A 22,402-nucleotide genomic window follows, 5' to 3' on the forward strand; every position below is an offset into this window, starting at 1 on the left:
GGCTCACCATTTGGAGCACATCCCTTTAAAAGCCATACTCCCCGAGCTCTCCTCTGGAGGCCACTGATATGGGAAGCCCAACTGTTACTTCTGCTGGGGCCAGGAATGAAACCTGAGCATCCACTTTATGCACTTGCATCAAATGTGCTGAACCCGGTCCTGGCAGACTTGAGGGCTTTTATATGTGACTGGAGAACAGTTTGAAGCTGCCACTACAACTGTTGAGTACAAAAGGTCATTACTTATCGGCCCGGTCCACGTTATGGTGTGAGCTTTGTGCTGAGAGGGAGGCAATAAGAACGGCTTGGTATAGTCCCTTGCTAAAATTTGCTGGTGTCACAAGACAGGGCAGCATTGTTCTTTTCTCTTCCCTTTGTTTCTTACCCCCACCAACACCCAAAAATATCTTTCTGTTGTTCCCCCACATCAGAAACCTCAGCGAACTGATTGACAGGTTCGTGGCGGATTTCAAGGCTCAAGGTCCCCCCAAGCCCAACGTGGACGAAGGAGGAGCAGTCCTGCCCAGCTGTGCTGACCTCTTTGTCTACTACAAGAAGTGCATGGTGCAGTGCTCCCAGCTCAGTACAGGCGAGCCCATGATAGCTCTGACCACCATATTCCAGAAGTACCTTCGGGAATACGCCTGGAAAATTCTCTCTGGAAACCTGCCCAAGTGAGTTTCACTTCCCAAATGCTGCAGCACAGTCTGGTGAGACATTCCAGTGAGGAGCAGATGCTTTGTAAAGATAGCAAATTTCTTGGGAACACTTCTGTTTCTCTGTCAAAGAATCCAGGTAGCAGCCACCTGAGCACATTTACTGCAGGGTTTTCTCCCAAGTGCAATCTGTTGTACTGAGAAACAGCAAGAGAGCAAATGGACAGGCATGGCCTTGGGGGTTTTAAGGGCCTCTGGGGGATAGCTTCATGGTTGGCTTTGATTAGCACTCAGATTTACACTTTCTTGAAGTTCCTGTGGAAATGCCAGCCCAAGTTGCTTCAGAGAGGTCCAAGTCTTGTGGAGAGGCTGGTGCTGGGCTACTCTCACACATAATTTGTCTACAATTACAAGGGGGAATGACCTCAAGATGAAACTGGGTAGGTTTAAATTGGACATTAGGAAAAGGATTTTCACAGAGAGAGTGGTCAGGGACTGTAATGAGCTGCCCAGGTTGGTGCTGGAGTCCCCCACCCTGCATGTGTTTAAGGGTCGTTTGGATGTGGTGCTTGGAGATATGATTTAAATTGAATCTTGTGGAGTAGGGTTCTAGGTGGGACTTGGTGATCCTTAGGGGCTTTTCCAACCTGGATGTTTCTGTGATTCTGTGACTTTCAGAGTTGTGCTGCCCCTGCAACTTGGGCAAGCAACTCACACTGTAATTCTGTGCTGTCTTAGCTCAGCCTTATCCAGAGAATAATTTCTAATGAAGGTGGTTTATTCGTGTGGTGCTGAAGTGCTTACATGAAACTCCCTCTGCCCTGTAACGTTGTCTGTGTGTATGAATGAAATACACAGATGTAAGTCCTGTGAAAATAAAGGAAATCACCATGGGCTTACAGCAGCAGGGATAAGTGTCCAGGCTAAAGGAGCACCTTGAGATACTGTCAGCCTTAACCACAGATAATTCTGTGTGCTGTTTACTACCTTCACTTTGTTTCCCTTGTAAACCTGGGAGCAGCAGAATAAGTTTCTGAGACCAGTAAAATCTTTTCTCAGATGAGAGGGGGAGAAGGTTACATCCAGACAAGTGGAAAGCTAATCTTCTCCATCAGACCTCACTTGCATTCTTTATACACATATTTTGTGTGCTCCATTTTTTGCTGTCCAAGATAAATGTCATTGCCCACTCTCCCCCCCCCTTTTTTTTAATGGGTTTGGATTATAAAGAGTTGAGAGGTAGGGAATTTCCTGACTCTAAAGTGTTCTGAGTCTTACTTTGTTGATACACAGTCATTAATCACTGGAAGACAGTGGAAAGAAGCTACATCTTCTGTAATTTACTCTGTTGATATCATCAGTTTTTAAAGCAAGTTAGCAAAGTTTCAGATGCATGTTGACAGCTGTTTGGGACTGAGAAGATAAATATGACAACTGCCTGGTAGTTGCTGAGATTTTGTTGTAATCTTTAATTAGATTTTGAGTAGCTGGCAGTGAAGGTGAAGCTGGCTGGAGAAAGTTGTATTCCACTTGCATCCTAATCTGCCATCTTGTGAATGAGTTGTCCTTTGCCAGGAGACTTTGGCTTTCCAAAGGTTATTCCTTAAGTAGAAGAGCAGTTGTGGGTTTGATGTAGTGACACTGATCTGTGGTACACAGTACGTTGCACTTTGTGGCCATAAAGGCTTTTCATGGCATTGAAGTCTGATTCACTGTGGATGTCTGTGTGCCTGAGAGCCTCACAGTTTTTGTCTCCTTTCTTTGTTCCAGGACAACCAGCAGCAGTGGTGGGCTCACCATTACTAGTTTGCTGAAAGAAAAGGAAGGCTCTGAAGTGGCAAAGTTTACGTTAGAAGAGCTCTGCCTCATTTGCAGCATCCTGAGCACTGCAGAGTACTGCTTGGCGACCACCCAGCAGGTGAGTGTTCCTCTGAGAGGGTGCCCAGCAGCAGCTCCTCTCCCTCCTCAGGGGCAGGCTGCTGTGGAAGACTGGAAAGAGTCAGAAATACTAAAATATCCCTAATAGTGCCTGCTCCACGTAACATCCTGTTGATTATTGAACTCTATGTTATTAAATCTATATTTCAAAGAAAAAGAAGTATTGATCCTGCCTGAGAGAGTCATTTGTTTGTAATCCTGCTTTGCAGCATCATTTTGGGATTCAGTCCTTTTATACTCCTTTGGTAATATGTTTGGGGTTGGGGACCAAATTGTTTGAAAACAAAACCACTCTTCTTGTGGTTCATGAGCTCCTTTTGATAAAAACAAGAAAAGGTAGCAATTCAAAATAGGTTTGGGAAAATGCTTGCATGAACTGTTGGGGTGAGGTGGAGTGAAGAGAAGGAGGTATTTTATGCTGATACACTTTGCAGCCACAGTGCTCGTTGCACTTCAGGTGTTTTGAAAATGCTATGAGGTGGTAGATGAACTGTGATGCTTGGCTGTATCAAGAGCCCTCCACTGCTAGAACTGACAATCCTCCTCCTCTGCAGGCTGGGCACAGAGAGAGTGTTGGAAAATACCTTTATTAGCAGAACAGATGCTGTGACGCTAAGCTGGTACGTCAGTGTGTTATGCTAGGGTGGCATGCATGCTCTTGGAGGTGTAGTTCTTTGAGGATGCAGTGCCACCATAGCCCATCCTGGCAGATCAATATCTCCAGTCTGTCCAACAAGGAGTGATTTCCAGTGTGCACTGGCTGAGTTTTGGATGTAGTCTGGACACAGATTAGATGTTAAGAAGCTGATTTTGCCAGGACATCAGTTTTCAAGGATGATAATTTTAGGTAAGAAATCTGATCTGCCTGTCACTTGTTTTGTTTCCTAACAGTTGGAAGAGAAACTCAAAGAAAAAGTGGATGCAAGTCTAGTGGAGAGAATCAACTTGACAGGAGAGATGGACACTTTCAGCATGTACGTTCAGCAGCTGCATCCTCCCACAGTGCATCAGACATCCCGGTTTGTCAGCCAGATGGTGCTGGAGTAATGCGAGCCCAAGATCCCTGTGTCATGGGACCCAGCCAGCAGTAGGACCCACCGAGCCAGGCAGCCTAGGCACGGACATTTTCCTGGTGAAGGAATGGTCATCCTTTGGCTGCTCCAAGAGCAGCAGCAGTTCTTTAGCTGTAGTTGTTCCCCATCCCCTAGCCAAAGGAACAAGAGCACTGGAAAGGGGAAGGGAAACAGTGAGTTTCCATTTGAAACAGCATTTGCATCTTGGCAGCTCTGGGAGGTAACTGTTACATTTCAAGAAAGGAAGCTATTTCAGGACATTCCTTCCTGCTTTAACTTCCCACTGTTAATCAGCAGCCTTGTCAGTATGATCAAACTCCATTTCAGATGACATAAAAGACTGATCCCATCTTCTATTTGGGAATTATAATGGAGAGAAGATTATCATTCATGGAAATAACTTTTCACATAGCGATGCTAAAAATACTCCCCTCTAACGTCCTCTCCTCTCCACTACTGATAAACAGATTGAATGTTTTTGAGAAGGGAATAGAGGCAAAAAAAGTAATTGGTTTGCCTCACATCAGACAAAAGAAAACCTTGACAAAGCTGAGGACATGATCTCTATCACCAGCTCTCTACTACCTAAAACTAGGGTTCAGCCCAGATAGCAAGGAAACTTTTTTCCAAAGACTTCCTTCCTTCTCCTCCTCCACTGGGCAAGATCCCACTGAATCTCCATCCAGGCTTTTCACATGGTCTCAGGCTCCAGTCCAGGCTGCAGAGACTCCCTTCCCTTTAGATATTTCTCAGACCTTTTTAAGAGCGAGTCCCTGCCCAAAAGCTGGGGTTGTTGTGTCCACTAAGGCAGTGCAATTAAGGTAGCTGGGGGAGCAGAAGCAAAAGGGACACAGGATAGGATTTTCTTAACGTGGGCAAGCTGGGACTGAGTTTTGCCTTTTCCAGTGACTAGTCTGGCAGGAGCCAGTTCTCTTGAGTCACTGCTCAGTCTCCACAGTGGCTGCCTGATGAGGTGGCTGGTCACAGGCAGCCACTGTGATGTGATTTAGAAATTGCTTAAATATATAGCTCAGGTTTGCTGGTTTGAACAGCTTGAAAGTTAAACTGTCAGGCCTGATGTAACCAAGGCTTTTTAATTGACTTTCAGCCTGTTCCAGCACAGTGCTTAAGTCTTCTGTCAGTGTAAGTCATAGCTATAAACCTCTCTGGCGTTTGCTCATTCGACATCAAACAAGTAGTTTCTTCTGGGATTTGATGTCCTGTTAGGCACAGCCATAAAGAAAGTGATAAAGCATTGCTGCTTGTACACCCTGGAAGGTGTTTCTTCCTTCACAGAAAGGAGAATGCGGAACCACCTGAAGCCTGTTTAAAGCCACATGTGTGTGGGGCTTACTCCTGAGGTGGTTCATCATTTTCTTAAGGAAAGGTGGAGGAAATAGAATCACAGAAACATTCCAGCTGGAGAAGACCCTCAGGATCCCCAAGTCCAACTGGTACCCCTGCTCTGCAAATAATGATTTCTCAGAGTTCAAGAGAAGGAAAATGATTGCCGTGCAAATCCAGAAGACATGATTCTCTCTCTGTGCCCCGTTGATATGTTGTGAGGTTATGGGCATCATTCAGAGACCCCTCAAAGGCCTGAAGTGTTGTAGTGAGAACTATGCAAGAACAGCACTGCTCAGTTGTGATCTTGGCTTCCTGATCTCTTACCTTCTGTGCATCTGTCAGGAATTGTGTGAGGATCCATTCACTGCTGCTGAAGTCCTGTTACATGCTGTCTGGGGCAAAGATTTGAAGTGGTTTTTAGCAGAGCCAGGATCTCAGCCCTCCTGGCACATCCTGATGCTTGCTCTTTACAGCAAGCTACTTGCTGCGCCCTTGCTCCTCCGCAGCAGGTGTTAGCTTTGAGGTGTAGACAAAGGATTCTCTCTTGGTTTACAATCTCCTGCTTTCTAGGTGAGAGCCTGGAACCCAGCTTCAGACAGGCCTCCTGATGTGTGGAGGCTGGCGATGGAGCTGCTGAGGTTTGTTTCATGTTGGTGCTGAACCACAACTCTTTCCTACAAGTCCCCGACAGCAGATGCCTTGCAGGAGCCAGCTGTGCCCATAAGGTGGTAATTTCAGCCCAGCTCCTTTAGCAGCACTTGAGCTGGTGGAGTCTCCCAAGGGAGTGACTTCTGTAGCACCCAGCAGAAGCAGAGGCACCAGCAGAAATGCTCACAGGCTTTTTTTATCCCAATGCAAGGTCCAGGTCACGTAACTTGAAGCCAGTGGCCACTTCATCTCCCATGCTAATTTTTCCAGCTGATTATGGATGAGTTTGGCTTTACAAACAAATCAATTGCTCTGAAAGAACAGTCTCCTGTTGGCATCCTGTGCCAGTCTTTAGGTGCTGGAGCTCTAGGAAGGGAAATAAGACAACCTGCGTGGGCTGTGGTGAAGAACAACAGCCGGATCCCAGCAGCAGGGCTAAGAGTGGGTGATAGCATAGCTCAGCAAGGAGGAGGACACAAAAATATTTTGAACAGTGAACTCTAGAACTTCACAAAGATGACGAGGGGGAGGAAAGATGCTTTGAGGAAGCATTGGTCAGGTTTCTTGTATATCTGCAATTTCCATCTGTGCTACCATGATGTGAAAGAGCAAAAGTAAGATCCAATTCTTGCATATTTAATCCCAAAGTTATAAACAGGCATCTGTGATGGTTTAAAACACTGAACTGCAGTTAGTGAAATGCAGTCCTTTGTGCTAGCAGAAGTGGTAGTGTGAGTGCTGGGTTACATGCCCCTGAGGGTGGTCTGAGTTGCTGCAGACTGTTTCTTGGTGTTGTTTTAGGATCAGTTGCACCTCTGTGCACATCATAATATGGTGGCATCAAATATGTCTGTAAGCAATAGTTTGAAAATGAAAAAGGGAGAGGGAGGGCAGTGTGTATGATGAATGTGTCCTTTGCTCTGGTGTGTGTCTGAGGAGCTCAAACAATGGATGGCAGCAATCCTAGACGTAGTGTAAATAAGACAATCAGCCTTGAGCTCCTCGAATGGGAGCCACATTCAGAGCTCAGACAGATGTACTTCTTAAAATCCTCTTTGCAAGTTTCTGTGAGCAATAGAATATTGACTGTAAGGGGAGAGGTGATGAAATAGTAGTTTTACACAGGCAGGATTAAATGTGAAGCTGGGCTCAGCGCTCAGAGGTTTCTCCTCTTCCTGCTGGGAAGGTGAGGATTACCCCACCTGAATCCTTTTGACCTCCAGCCCTTTCTATGTGTCAGAACAAAGAAAGGTCAGCTGTAAAAGTGGCCTCTCTGCCCTAAAGCCTGTTGTGTAGCTCTGAGGCACAGCTTGCAGCACTTCCCAGCTTCTTTCTAGTACAGGCTGTGGCCAGATGCCTGCCCAGCAGAAGGCTGCAGTCAGCTAGGAGCTGATTTTCCTCCTTGCGCAGCCGAACGTGGCAGTTCTGGCACGGTGTGGCTGAGGACTGCTCTAAAACTCCTGCTTGCTTTTTTGTTTGTTTTTTTTTCACAGTGTGATCTCCAACAGCATACAGCTGTTAGTGCAGGACCTGGATGCAGCCTGTGACCCTGCCCTGACTGCTATGAGCAAGGTAGGGGATGGATTTGTTTTGGGAAGAGGTTGCCTTAAGATCCCTGTGGAGTCCTCGCTTGCTTTGATTGCCTGATTTCACTTCTGGCATATCCTTTTATGCTGTTCTGAGATGTAGCCACATATTGATTTCTTCTTGCTCCTTAAAGCCAGCAACTGCTGTAGTTACAAACACATCCTTCACTCCAAACCCTCCTATCATTCAGATGAGAGCTTTCATTCTTTCACAGCACATTAAACCACCTGGACAATAAAATCCTTTCTGTAAGTATCTAAGGCTTTCTCTTTCCCCTCCTTAATGCCAACCAGACCCTTGAAACGGAGAAAACTTTTGCTAGCCTGGAATTTCAAGTGCACCTTCTCCTTTGTTGCTCTCTTTGTGTTCTTCGATTAGGAGTTCTACTAGCTTGTCTGTTAAATGGGGGTACTCAAGGGGTGATGTGGAGCCCTGTTGCTCCTGTGAGCCTCTCAAGGACACGTGGAGCCGTTCCTAGAGAGGCCTCCACATCTGATTAGTGCCGAAGGATTTAGTTGCAGTTACACTGATGGCTTTTATACCTTTGAAAAGGCAGAGCTGGGCTTTCCTTGCCAAAGTATTGTGAAAACCCAGACTGCTTTAGACAGAGGTGAAGACAGCAAAAGTGGATTGAGCTACTTTTTTTTTTTAATTAGCTATATTAAACAGAGAGCTGCATGTTGGTAGGATCAGCACCGCTGTCTCCCTGCCATGAATTTTAATAGCTCTCTGCTTTATGATGTGTTCCAGCTGTAACTACCCCAAGCCACCCCCAGCTAATATTTGAAGTGGAATGCAGCTGGTAACAGAGCTTGTCCGTGTTCCAAAGCAAAAGAGGATTTTTTTTTCCTCACAGTAAAACAACAGCTTTAGGAAGGGCTCAGTGCTTCAGGTGTGGGGGGAGGGAGGGGCAGTGTGTGCCATGGCAGTCCTCAGACCTGCTGAACCTACAGGTCATGGGAGTATTTAGAATCATTGAATCACAGAATTGTCAGGGCTAAAAGGGACCTCAAGGATCTTCCATCTCTGACCCCCTGGCATGGACAGGGACACCTCACACTAGATCAGGTTGCTCAGAACCACATCCAGCCTGGCCTTAAAACTTCCAGGGATGAGGCTTCCACTAGCTCCCTGGGCAACCTGTTCCAGTGTCTCACTGCCCTTATGGTGAAGAACTTCTTAACATCCAATCTGAATCTACCCACTTGTAGTCTTGTTCCATATTTGAATCACTCTGCTGTTTGTACCCAAGTAAACCACAGCCTGGAGAAAGCAGCAGCTGGGAGGGCAGTTTCTTTCTGTCCTTGGGACACGGGTAAGATGCAGCACCTGTGGTGGGACTGGTGATGTATAAACAAGTGAAGTGTTATGAAATTAGCTACATAAATACTGGCCACTCGTCCACACATTCCACTGGTTGCACCAGCCTCACTCTTAGGTGATTTTTACTAGACCTGGGTTTGGTGCAAGAAGCTTTTTTCCTTCACCTTGCTCCTCCCTTTCCTTGAGGGCTAGGCTGTTACTCCAGCAGTTGAATAAGAGCTGCATGTAATTATTTAAACATGGAGTTAGCTTCCGGACGTGTAAAAATTCAGGAGTTATTACAGGAATAAAGGCTGTGCCTGACCCATTCCCATTTTCCTGTACTGGGAAGACAAATCTGTCTCCAGACCACTGCTCCATTAGGGCTCTTCCTTTGTTTAGCTTCATTTGCTTCCCTCTGGTCTCCTCCAAGACTGAACACTCCCACTCTTTTCTTGGAGTCTGGCTTTTGCTTGGGTTTTTTTTTCCCCTTGCAAAAATGTTCAGTTAACTATAGAGGTAAATTAAGAAACACTTAAACCTCTAAATCCACTTTGGCTGCTGGCCACTTTGAGAGATCTAACAGAGAAAATGGCATCATAAATACTGCTTTCAGCTGGAAATGGTGCTGAGTTTCCCCTGATTCTTTGCTTTGTGTGTTCTGGAAGAAATGGTGACTGATGAGAAGGTTCCGTGTTTCAGAGTCCGTAGGTGATAATCTGTACTCAGACTTCACAGCAGGTGTGGAAGGATGAAACATGGCTGTAGGATGGGGAGCTGGGATGTGGGGTGGGAAAGGAATTTGCCCTAACCCCCCTGTTGTCATGTCCTGGATAACAGAGTGCTTGTGAATGCTTCGTGCTGATCTGTAGCAGGCACTGGAAGTGCCTGGTGTGTTTTGGTTTTAATTGTTGGGACGAGGGAACTGCTAATCCATGTGGGATATTTGTGCCTCAATTAAGTTTATGGATTGCACTGGGTAAGGTTTGATTTACTTGCTGAATTAAGCATTGATTTATATCTACATGTGTGCTTGTAATTGGGGCTGAGAGACATTTTAGTGACTCATATCCATCACTTGCTGGGGTTTTATATTTTGCTAAAACCTTTTGGCACAGCTGCAGTCTCCTACTCCCCTACAGCCGAGTGGACAACAGCAAGCACTTAGGCATGGAGCTGTAATAACCTTTCCAACAGAAGGAAAACCCCAGAGCAGAGCTATCAGAGCTGCCAGCTGCTAATGAAAAGTCAGCATGGTTGCATTTCAGCCCTCAGACACAGGGCAGCATGCAGCAGTGCAACACAAAACTTGTGTTGGGAAACAGTGGAGGCAATTTCAAAGGCAGCAATATCTGCTGCCTGCAGCCCCCACTGTATTCTTTCTGCCTCCCACCTCTTCCTGCATGAGCCACACAAGGCCAAAGGAGAAGGTGCTGGCCCAGCGGTTGTGGATCCTGCCCGTGCCCAGCCTGGAGCCTGTACTAAGCTGACAACGGGATGCTGCATACCTGGGGACTGATTCATCCTCCATTAAATCACCATCAGCACTTTTTGCTGGGCCACTTGAGTGCTGGATGTGGAGGAGGGACCTGATGGTTCCTGATTTGGCCCTGATACTCCACTTCCAGCTCTCTGGAGACATGGAGACCCACAGATAGGCAGACCCAGGGGCACTCTTGAGTCCCTGCTATGCCTGGAAGGTTGTACAGCTCTTGTCAAGTGCCATACCAACCCAGTTCTGCTCAGGGTCTATCTCTTCTTCTCCTCTCCTTTTTAAGCAAGCACTCTAAAATCCTGAGGGTCTCATGTTTTTGTTGTAAAGCCCAGCTGTGGAGGCAGCACTGGCTCCTCAGGCTCGTCCTTACAACTCACCTTGTGTCCTTGCAGTGTGCAGGTGCCTTTTGGCCACTACTCGGGGCTCCCCCAGCATGCATGAGGCTTCTCCCTTTGGCTGCTGAGCACCAAGCCTTGCTGCTCCTGTTCCTTCAGCTCACTTTCAGCTTGTGGATGTAAACTCTGTGGATATCCCAAGAAAAACATAAGACTAGGGAAAAAGAGGAATAAATTCAAACTGACAGGAACAAAGCTTTACCAGAAGAGTTGGGCTCATATTTCTTTTGATGACTTTTCAGTCTGTGTGCTGTGTCTTCCAGTGCAGCTACTGTTGGTTTTTTTTTCCTTTCCTTGGGTGAAAGACACCCACACAGACACACACCCCAAGGGCTATTTTTACTGCTTGTGCTTTAAAAGATTTGCTGGTGAAGTATTGGGTTTGGAACCAAGAGCACCAAAATGAAAAAGCTACTGGTTTATTGTTGTTGCAATAATTCATCTCAGCAGTTCGTTCCCACTTTTTTTTCTGGCCATTCTCACTACCTGGGGATGGTTTGTTGGTTGAGGGTTGCTGTCTGTCAAGAAGAAGACAGCATTGGGAATGTGCAAGCCCAGCAGGGAGGCAGCCACAAAGTGTGTTCCGTGCATATGACAAGCACCATGAGGAGTAGATGAGGAGTTGCCTCTTGAGCAGTCTTCCAGATAGAAGTAAAACCTGGAGAGCAGGTGATGAGAGAAATCTCTTATAGCTGCCTGGTGATGAGATGAGCAGGGAGATCCCTTGTAGCTGCCTGGTGATGAGATGAGCAGAGAGATCCCTTGTAGCTGCCTGGTGATGTGACATGAGCAGAGAGATCCCTTGTAGCTGCCTGGTGATGTGACATGAGCAGAGAGATCCTTTCTAGCTGCCTGGTGGTGTGAGATGAGCAGAGAGGTCCTTTCTAGCTGCCTGGTGGTGTGAGATGAGCAGAGAGGTCCTTTCTAGCTGCCTGGTGATGTGGCATGAGCAGAGAGATCCCTTGTAGCTGCCTGGTAATGCAAGATGAGCAGAGAGATCCCTTGTAGCTGCCTGGTAATGCGAGATGAGCAGAGAGGTCCTTTCTAGCTGCCTGGTGATGTGACATGAGCAGAGAGATCCTTTCTAGTTGCCTGGTGGTGTGAGATGAGCAGAGAGGTCCTTTCTAGCTGCCTGGTGATGTGAGATGAGCAGAGAGATCCTTTCTAGCTGCCTGGTGATGTGAGATGAGCAAATTGGTGTTTGGGTTATTGGTTCAGCTAAGAGAGCTTTGGTAGGACATGTGCAGGCTCCCTCAGACACTGTGGTTTTGCAAAGAATTTGGCTTCTCTTGCCCATTGAGTCACTTCAGGCTGCATGTTTGGATGGAACTGACTCAGGGTGCAGTGGACAAAGTCTCCGTAATTAAATCAAAACCAGGAACAGCAAAACTTCACGTGCAAAATCCAGATCTGAGGAAAACAAGTTTGAGGACAAACACCCTCTCAAAAGACAAAGCTCATCTTCCTCATGTGCCCAGTTTCCTATCCTGGTTCCATATCTCTTTTCCTCCTGTTTCCTCTCTGGCACAAGCAGCAGCATCTCCAAGCAGCTGGAGCATGTTGCAGAGTGCGTAGCCTCTGAACAGTAGCACAGATAACAGCACTGTGCTGGATGCTCCCGGTCCTCACTGAGACTCAGTTCCACACTGATGCTTGGCCAGGCCTTACCCAATTACCTCAGTTTTATATCTAATTCCCACCTGTGCTCCCTGGGCATTGCAAGTCAGGCTCAGAGACAGGGGAGTCTCACGTTGGGTTCACAGGGGCTGTCCTGTGGCATTTCTGCTGCCAGCAAATCAGAACAAAATGGGAGGTTGAGTAACTCCTCTTGGTTTGTTGTTTGTTTTTTTACACACGTTTGGGGTGAGCTGCAGTTGGCATCACAGCCTGTGCACCGTGAGGGCTTTCAGTCTGAGCTACGCTGGTGTAGAGCCTTTTGGACTTCTTAAGACTGTTTCTACCTCTTCCATCTATCTGTCATCAGTCTCACCAGTATTAAAGTCTTGGCTGCCATACAGGAATCCAGACTTTGCAAGCTTGCAGATATTTTCTCAAATGCCTGTAATCAGGATTTATATGGGCACTTCATCTCAGCAACCTGGAAGCTGTTCAGTATTCATCACAGAATCGATGTTAGGGCTTGGAAGGGACCTTGAAAGCTCATCCAGTCCAACCCCCTGCCAGAACAGGATCACCTAGATCAGATCACACAGGAATGCATCCAGGTCAGTCTTGAATCACAGAACCTTAGAAGCTCTAGAGATCATCCAGTCCAACCCCCCTGCCAAAGCAGGATCACCCAGGGCAGTTCACACAGGAACGCGTCCAAGCAGGTCTTGAAAGTGTCCAGAGAGGGAGACTGCACAACCTTTCTGGACAGCCTGCTCCTGAATATCTCCAGAGAGGGAGAATGGCAGTCTGGAGGGCTCCAGCAGCATTTTCAACCCTTGTGGTCCCCGTTTGTGTGGGTTACCAGTCAGGAGCTCTCTTTGCACTGGTGCAGAACGGGCTGCTCTGGGTTTGCTTCGTGTCTCGTTGTGGAAGGGTTTGGCTCGATCAGTAGTGAAAAAGAACTTGACCTTGGGTGGTGAGTTCCAGAGGCAATCTCTTGATGTTCCTTAGAGATCTGTTGGCAGGAAGTTTGTACATTTTTCCTTACCTGCTGCTTGAACCTTAATGAATTCAACAGTCTTCTGGGTTGTTTTTTTTTCCCTTTGTGCAGATGCAGTGGCAGAACGTGGAACACGTTGGTGACCAGAGCCCTTATGTCACCTCGGTGATTCTGCACATTAAGCAGAACGTCCCCATCATCCGTGACAACCTGGCCTCCACCAGAAAGTACTTCACTCAGTTCTGCATCAAATTTGCAAAGTAAGTTACCAGCATGGCACAGAGCTCATTGAGGGCTCTGCATTTGCCAGCATGGCACAGAGCTCATTGAGGGCTCTGCATTTGCCAACATGGCACAGAGCTTATTGAGGGCTCTGCAGTTACCAGCATGGCACAGAGCTTACTGAGGGCTCTGCATTTGCCAGCATGGCACAGAGCTTATTGAGAGCTCTGCAGTTACCAGCATAGCACAGAGCTTATTGAGAGCTCTGCAGTTACCAGCATGGCACAGCTTATTGAGGGCTCTGCAGTTACCAGTATGGCACAGAGCTCATTGAGGGCTCTGCAGTTGCCAGCATGGCACAGAGCTCATTGAGGGCTCTGCAGTTGCCAGCATGGCACAGAGCTCACTGAGGGCTCTGCAGTTGCCAGCATGGCACAGAGCGTATCAAGGGCTCTGCTTCTCAGCAGTCCATATGTGATAATCTATTTGCTGTTAGTGTCTGTCTGAAGAACCTCTCCACCAAGGAGACCACGGAGGGAGGTGGGGTAGGGCAGCAAACACCAGCAGCTGCTGCCAAGGTTAAAAGATGCTTTCTTGTCTCAAGTTTCCTGCTGAGGCAGATTTTCTCAGGTATTTGTGTTTACTGGTTCCTAAACCACCCCACAGAATAATCTGATGATCACTGGCTGCTGTTTGCCAAGCATAGAATGCTTGGGGTTGAATATCCATAAAGTACTCTCAGTGTCTGGATGTAGCCATAACTCTGCCTCTGGGGACCCAGCTTTCCTTCCAGTGATAGGAGGAGGCTGTGGTGCTTCCAGGTGCTGATGCATCTTTGGCCTCAGAGTAGCTTTTATAATAGCAGGGCACATGTGAGATGCATATTCTGCCTTCACAGTCTGAAAGCTGCTGTTCTGTGCAGAGGTAGCTCAGTAAGGAGGAGAAAACCACATTCAGATTTTGGGGAATATCTTCTTGGCTTAAGACTTGAAGTCGAGCAGCATGAAAGAACTGGCAGATGAGACAGCAAAGCTCCTTGCCTGTGCATTCAGGGCTGAGGGTGCAGCTCTCCAGTATCTCTTGGAGATCCAAACCTTAAAGTAAGGTGTCTGAAACAAAAACGCAGCTCTTTGAGAAGATACTTTGAGCTCTCTCCTGCTTGCCTGTGGCCAGCTGAGCTCTGCATGCCAGTGCCCCAAGAAAAATCCTCAGGAGGGCTCTGCCAGCTGTAGCTGCTGCTTTTGGTGTTGCATGTGACTGTGCTGATAGACTTGGGAGCAGCACCATGCGTGTCATGTGTCACTCTAAAATACCTTAACATTTCATTCATCTGTAGTTAGCTAATCATCCTCAAATAAACTCTATGGCCTGGCAGTTACTGTGCAGGTTTGAGGCTGGAGCCTCAGCTCCTGCTTCAGCAGGGAGAGATGCAGCAGGCTCTTCTGAGAACTGTTAGCCTTCACAGCAGGGAACCTGGCCTGAGAGTTTCATTCCCCCTTTCTATCTCTGGGTACTCATTAGTTTGCATTAAGGAGCAGTTACTGATAAATCATATTGTGACATTGCCCATAATCACTGTTTGAAATGCTGTCCCAGGGAAAATTTATTGCACTTAAGCCTTCTCTGTGGTTATGCTTGAATTTCCTATGGCTAACACGGTGATAAATAACACCCCCCCCCCATTTACTCAGCTGTTCACAGTGCTCTCTTAATACCCCAGCTTAGCTGCCTCCCTTTTAACTTTATTGCTAAGCACATACCAAGTAAACTCCAGCTAAAATACCCAGTGCTCAGATTTGAGGAAAGCTCACATCTAGCAGAGTGCCTTCATCCCAGCACGGCCTGCAGCGGAGCACAGAAGGCTGCAAAGCTGCTGCTCCCCTTCCAAACTCCGCAGCTCTGATCTACAGCACATTAAACTTGAAACACAGCTCTGAATTCTCGGTGCTGTTGATCAGGTGTGGAAGTGAAAGGTTGTTTTAGTCACATCCCGGTTGAAGTCCTCCTGTGCAACTTGGGTTCAAGGAGAACCATCCATCAACCCATCTGGCTGAAGTGCTTATGGCATTTGGGTGTATTTTGGAAGCTCTGAATTCTGATGGAACATGCTGTCCTGCCCAACGTGAATACCTTCTGTGTCCTTCACAGCACTGAAAGCCCTTTTAATGGGCATTGTGCTGCTCCCTATGTTAATGCCTGTGTCTTTGTGAGCTGCCAGCCACTTCTCGGCTCTAATGGATTGCGTGAAGCGCTGGTGTTGAGTTACAGGACCACAGGGGAGAAGGCATCTAGAGTCACTAAATTTAAAACGGAGCTTTTTGAGCCAAGTCTGGAAGAAGAAAAATGGCCTTCAGCAATTGCATCAGTCCTCTAACCTCATTTGTCATTTTTTGCTTTGTTTTGACCAATGTGCAAGCCTCACCACCTTGGCATGGTGAGAAGCAGGCAGGGCGAGGGGCTGCTCTCTCACTGCACCTCTGTCCTTACCCTTTGAAATCAAAAACCTCAGCGATGAAGCCGTGGCTGCTACGCGGGGATGTGTTTGGGAAGTCTGTGACCTGACCTCAATGAGGAAGAGATTAGAACCGAGAGACAGGAAAAACAAACAGCTCTGCCCCTCGCCAGGAGAGCAGCTCCTCCAGCACCAGCAGCCAGGCGTGGTGGGTAACTGCAGCAGGCATCCTCTCAGCCCCCCTGGCCTTTGCATGCTGAGAGGACTTGGATGGAAGAAGGTCGTGATGAGATGGCTCCTGGAGGTTTGGGCGCATCAGACTGAGCCAAGCCTGCAAGGTCTCATCATCACCTCGGGGGGTGGTATAAGCAAACCGTTTTTCAGCTGCAGTGACTCAGTGCCACCAGGGTGCTTTGGAGAGTGTCCTGTAGTAGCTTGTCTCCCACCAGGCAGGCAGACTGTGGTTGCATCTCTGTCTGCCTCGCTCAGCAATGCATTGTGTTTGATGCATCATCAGTGCAGGGGATTAGGAAAGCACAGGCTTTGGCAGAGCTGCTGCCGTTGGATGGGAGCCTCTCAGATGCTGTGGTTTCTGTGCTTGAGGTTCCTAATCTGTCTTGCGCTGCTTTATTATTGCACTGGGGACTTGTCTGCTTCTATGGAGGGTTTGCTGGATTCAGTTTTATGGCTGAAGCTGTAAATGAATTCTGGCATGCAGCCTGGTTCTGTGGATGTGCAGAGAGTGGAGGCATTCAGAGTACAAAACCTGGTGTGGAGCACTGTGGCTGCGCACTCTGCTCTTCGGGATGGCCTCCTCGTGCTGAGAGCCACGCAGGGACTCCAGCCTAGGCAAGAGGCTCCACTGAATGTTTCAGTTAAGTGCAACTGCTCTTGATAGTCTCTGCTAGCTCCCCCCAAAAAAAAATTGGATCTGATGGTTTGTCTTGTTTATCCTGCTGGGACTGAGAAGCTGTTTGCAATGAGGCACCGTGAAAGAAGAGGCATGCAGGGGTGGAAGGTCACTCTCCCCTTCTGCACTGATGGTGGGTGGTCATCCAAAAGGGGCCTGGGAACTGCTTCATGCAAGGCAGAATGCTGTCTAGGGGAGATCATGTGCTTGTGTAGAGAAGAAGATTTGGGAAAGAGGAGAGGGGGCCCTTTGGCTGCTGCTCTTCCACCCTGCAGAAGGAAAGGCTGGCTCTGTGTCTCACACGGACAGCAGCCTTAGTTCCACGCCTGACCTCCCAGAGGGAGGGGCAGTTGGACCTACCTGCGAGATCAAAGGTACAGTTAATCTCCTATGCTCTTCTGCTGCATCCAGTGCTGCTACCCATTGATCAGTTTATAGCATCACCTAAGCTCCAGCTGTGCTTGGCACTCTCTAATTGCCCTCTGGGAATCAGCTATACATCTGAAAAATGGACTTCTGAAACAGATAAGTTAATCTCTGCTGCTCAGTCGTGCAAGAGGAGACAGGGCTTGTTTGCCTCCTCTTGTTTATGATTTGTTGCCAGGGTTGGTTTTTTTGAGGGCCAAATTCAAAACTCTTTGGGGCAGCCCAGTAGCTGCTTCTCAATAGTAGTTTGAAATTGTTCTCCTTGACACCTCTCCAGGAAAAGATGATTCACCGAGAGAGGTCGTGGCTGTGTCTGAGGGAAGGGGAAGAGGAGGAACCTTTGCTTGGAAGGACTCTTCCATGAACCATTTATTTCAATGTGCTCAGCAGCTTGGCCTGCTCTGGGCCTGAGTTATGCTTTTGTCATTCTTCCATGAGAAAGGCAAAAAATAAATGTCCTGGTTTGGAAAACAGGTGGCAAGACAAACAAGATGCTGTCCGTGCTCCTTGGTTCATGGGAAGGAAACAAATAGCTTAACAGATGCAGAGGGAAAATCAGGCTGAATTTAGATCATCACCATAAACAGCACCTCATTGAAGAGGGCAGAAAACAGACAACTTAAATGAACTTAGGACAGAGCCATTAAAATCTTAAGACCTGTCACCAGGTCATGGACAAGGTCTTGGAAACCTGAGCTGTGTGGGCATTCAGCCAAAGAGTGCTGTGTGAAGGAAATGGAGTACATTAAAAACAAGGCAGCAAGAGGAAGACAGGAGTGTGAGCTGTGTGGTCCTGACAGAGCTTGAGCTGTTCACGCTCGCCTCTCTCCTCACCTTCTGAATTTACCTGGTGCTGCCTCTTGGCAGGGTAGGTGGGGCAGGAGCTGGGCTCCCTGGCGCTCAGCCACTGCTTCTGCTAGAAGGGACCATCTGCTGCTGCACTGAAGAGTGAAACTGCCACCAAGCCCCAGGTCAGGAAGCAAAAAGCCAAGACCAAAGCTGACACTCTGGAGTACTTGGGCTGAGGTGGTGAGCACTGGGCTTCCATTTTGCCAAGCTCTCTCTGGTTGTGTGGAGATGACTTAGTCACTTTTCTGAGTCTGAAGCCCACCTCAGTGAAACAGGATAATGCTGTTTTCCTTTTCACATACCTTTATCTTGTCTTGATTGTGTTGGCCAGAGACTTTCTGGATGAGTGCCTTTCTGTGCATGTCCAGGGCCCAGCAGACCTCCAACCTTGGCTGCACCTCAAGTTCAGCATTTAATGTGCATGTTATGGAATTACTTGTGTGCAGTAAAATGTAGGTTCTGGATGCAATCAAGACACTTCCACCCTGTGGATAGCTGCACTGACTCTGGTGCCTTGCTGGTTTTATTATGTACAATAGTTTGCTTGTGTTTGACCTTGTGCTGTAATACTTCATAAAGAGTTTATAACAATTCATTTGCAGAGTTTGTGGGCAACTTCTCAGTTATCTTTGAGATCAGTATGGATTAAAGGAAAATAATTGTACCTAAAGCTTGGGGGGTTTGTTTATGTATTGTACTTAATGTGTCTGGGATCAGCTGAAGAGCCAGGCACTCACAGTGTCTTTGTGGGAAGCCTGGGTTTGCATGCTTTGTAACCACACAGTGTATGGCTCCAAACACTCAGGTGTAGTTCTCTCATTTTGTATTTCTTCTCTGCAGCTCCTTCATTCCCAAGTTCATTAACCATCTCTTCAAGTGCAAACCTATCAGCATGGTGGGGGCAGAACAGGTGAGAAAAGGTCGTTGCATTGGCTGCTGTATTGTATGGCTTTGGGGTTCAGCAAGTCGAAGTGGGTTTTGATAACTGGGGGCAGAGATCTGGGTTAGGTGTCCTGAACTCTGGTGCAGCTGAGGCAGCAGGGATGCACTCTGGGAGCAGGCAGAGTGGAAGGAGGTTTATAGGGATCCTGCTGCAGCTGAGCTTGTCCCAGGAGAGGGATCCTGGGCACCTTCCCGAGCAGAGGAGTTCTTGCTTTGCTAAGGTAACCATAGCACAGGAGCAGCAAACCTCTAGTGCAGCTTGCTGAACCATCCTGATGTCTTCAGCATGCTGAAGAATGATTGCCACTTGAATTAAGGTAGGAATTTATGCTGCCCCTTGACAGGAGCCCCTGTCCCCAAGTTGCATGTGAGTGAGCAGTGTGGGGCATTTATTGTCTTGAGGCCTTGGGTGCAGCTGCAGAGCTGGGGCCCTCCATCTCCCACCCCTGCCTCTGAGCTTGGACCCCACTGCTCTGTGAGGATGAGTCAGGATTTCAGCTGTCCCCTCAAATACAGCAACTCCCCTGTGGGCTGATTAAAAAGAAAAGGAGGGGGGGAAAGCAGAATTGTTCCTAATGGGACTGCTGTGAACTTCAAAACAGTGCCTTAAAAGCTGCTTGGGTTTTAGGCATCAAAGATGGGTTCTGAGCAGTGTGTGTCTGCAAAATGAAACAGGAGCTTTACATCAGAACCTTCCCCTTTCTTAATGGAAATCAAATGAGGGAAGCCTGGTTCCTGCTCATCTTGTGCAATGAGCAATAACCTGGAGTGATTAAATGAAGTCTTTTTTTTTAATCAGCACCTAAAGTGATTAACTGGTTGCCAGCAGTGGGCTTCTGCCTAAAGTTGAAGGGTTTTATTATTACTGTATTGAAATAACAGGGCCAAATTGCTGCTTTAAAGCAGCTCAGGAGGGGTTTTATTAGCCTAATTCACAGTGAGTGTCTCCAGTTTTAAGTGGGACTTAGATGTGCAGAGGTCTTCAGAAGCTGATCTCTGGCTTTGCAAGCATGGAGGTCCTCAGTTCCCTTAGCATCTTTTGAGCACCCTCCTGATCACCCACTGGCATCTTTCCAGTTGTCCTCCCACTGCAAATGCTGCTGTGGAATTGCATTTTCCCAGCCCTAAACACAGCTTCTCCTGCTGCTTGCTGACAATGGTGTTGGAAATCTGAACAGCAGGATGGTATTCACAGAGGCATTTGGCACAGAGAGTGAGACCTCTGTATGGGGTTTCACTTTCTGTGTTTGCCCCTCTGACTTAACAACAGTTCTCCATCTCAGCAAGCTTTGGCAATGAGTTAGCAGTGCCAGGGACCTGGGATGGGTAATGGGGGGAGATAGGGTGAAGGGGACACAGCCTCTGAGTGCTGTGTCTGTGGGACAGGCTGCAGAGTGTGCAAAGCTCCTTTTAGGCATGAGAGCCTTTACGTGGGAAGAGATGAATTCCCCAACTGTGCAAAACCTTCCATCTATGAGATTCCTCCTAGGAATCCAGCAATGACAGCCCGAGCTGACATCAGGCTCCAGCAGCTCTGGGGTGCACAGAGATTTGTGCTGTGGTTTCATGGCTTCCCAGGATGAGATTGATGGCATTGGTTCATCTCATGCAAACCATCAGACAGGCAGTACACAGCCCTGACAATGCTGCCCCAGATGACAGTCCAGATTTGAACCAGGGTGACCACCACCCCTCCCCCACTTCAGCTCAGTCCTTTGTGTGTGAGCCGAATTCCCATCTGTGCCATAAAGGTTGCTGTTCATGGTGGCTGCCGAGGGTTCTGCAGTGGCTCTAATGTGTGTCCAGAGGGAGCTTTCATCCTCTCCTGAGAGCCTTTTTGCAGGCAATGCCTGAGGTGTGCCAGCAGCCCCATGGGCTTTCACTCACTGCTGGCAGTGCACTGATTTCAGATCTCTGTCCTTCACTGCCTTGTCTCACCTCTTCAAAGATAACCTTGTGCAATCAAAAGAGTCTGGTATTTGGGATGATTTTTCCTCTAAAGAAACCCTAACCCACAGCATTTTGTCATCAGACGGTGCTTGTCTGGGCTCAATTTCGTGGCTGCTCCTTGCTGTTTATTCAGCCACTGGCACAGCAGAAACCACCACACACTGAAGTTACAGACAACCAGTGAGCAGAGGATGCTGAGCAGTTCTCAGTGGAGCTCCATTGTGTGGAGTTTTCCTTTTAAATTAAAATAAATAAATCCAGTGGTTGAGTAAATGCAGAGAACCTGAGACAGTGAGTGGCTGGTGCAGGGGGAAGCAGGGTGTTAATTCATTTGGCCTCAGTACTGAAGTAATGATACAGCTACAGGCAGTGGAGATTGTTTCACTTCGTAGTGGTGAGGGTAGAAGGGCTGGAAGGAGGCCCATGCTTTGTGGGCCAGATGTTGAGCTGTCATAAGTCATTTTGAGACAGCAGAGCAGTGCTCTGCTAAAATCAGCAGTGCTGATACATGTCCACAGGGGACCGTGTCCCCTTCGCATGTCATTACGTGGCTCATTCCTTGCTCTTCCTGCAGCCCAACCACCAGGATTCTCTCCAGTGTGGGCAGTGGATGTTGGGATATACCAGCTAATGGAGCTTGGTAAAAGGGACATAACTAAGTAGTGATGTGATGAACTATTGCAGTTGCTGCTGGACACTCACTCTCTGAAGATGGTTCTCCTGGATCTGCCCTCCATTGGATCCCAAGTGGTGAGGAAGGCTCCTGCCAGCTACACAAAGATAGTGGTGAAAGGCATGACTCGGGCTGAAATGATCCTGAAGGTAACTCAAGACTTTTGATAGCCTGCCAAGCAGACTGCTGGACTGGGAATGGGAGTGAGTGAATTCCAGGGGGCCCTTCCTTTGAACACAGCACTCTGTGATTGCACATGAACGTATGTGAGCTTGTCCGGGTGTGCTGCCAGCTGTTCTGCACAGCTGGCTTACTCGCTTGGGTTTGCCCTCACTCTCTTTTAACATCACATTTGAGTCTTCATCCTCATTTTTCAAGGTAACTGAGGGCTCAAGTTCTGCTTACTAGGAGAGCTGGGGCACCACATTCCCTCAGGAGCTTGTGAAAGTCAGAGCTAGCATCCATAAGTGTCTGCTTCAGGGCAAACCCTCCAGTTCAGGTTACTCCAGGCCTTTGTGCAGACTCCCTCGTGCAGGGGAGCCAAGCCGTGCTTGAGTCACCTGTTTACTGTCTAGTGTAACAGCCAGTGCAAACATGTCTGAGTTACTGTATTCACCAGAGTCCTTTTTCATTTTCCAGACCTGGTGCCTGGAAAATGACCCAAAAGCAGTGTGTGTTGTCTTCATAAAAAGTAACAAGCAAAGCAATCTCCCCCTCCCCACTGTTGCTGCAGCAAGAAGTTAGGTTTCATCCTAGGAGAAGCCCTGGGAGCTGTGCAGTTGCACCCTCCTGGGCAATGAAATTGTCCTTTGCTCGCTAGCAATGCTGTGGAGATGTTCCCGTGAGGGAATTAGCAGGACCTGGGGTCAGGCAGGACAGGCAGCTGCCAGCCAAAGCCTTCTGTAAACAGCAGCCAAGGCATGGGCA

At 47.9% G+C, this 22,402-nt stretch overlaps 1 protein-coding gene across 4 annotated transcripts in view; it reads left to right on the top strand.

The window, feature by feature from the left end:
* The window catches only part of VPS53 (VPS53 subunit of GARP complex), a 72,500-nt gene that overhangs the window by 44,441 nt on the left and 5,657 nt on the right, over positions 1-22,402 (top strand). For all 4 annotated transcript variants that reach the window (XM_064165845.1, XM_064165846.1, XM_064165848.1 and 1 more), the window contains 7 exons: positions 431-673; positions 2,426-2,573; positions 3,485-3,567; positions 7,155-7,233; positions 13,163-13,311; positions 18,751-18,820; positions 21,487-21,624. In XM_064165845.1, coding sequence (XP_064021915.1) covers positions 431-673; positions 2,426-2,573; positions 3,485-3,567; positions 7,155-7,233; positions 13,163-13,311; positions 18,751-18,820; positions 21,487-21,624 — 910 coding nt within the window. The remainder of the gene's footprint in view (positions 1-430; positions 674-2,425; positions 2,574-3,484; positions 3,568-7,154; positions 7,234-13,162; positions 13,312-18,750; positions 18,821-21,486; positions 21,625-22,402) is intronic.

This window comes from Pogoniulus pusillus, chromosome 27, assembly GCF_015220805.1.
Source record: "Pogoniulus pusillus isolate bPogPus1 chromosome 27, bPogPus1.pri, whole genome shotgun sequence".
Classification (NCBI taxonomy): domain Eukaryota; kingdom Metazoa; phylum Chordata; class Aves; order Piciformes; family Lybiidae; genus Pogoniulus; species Pogoniulus pusillus.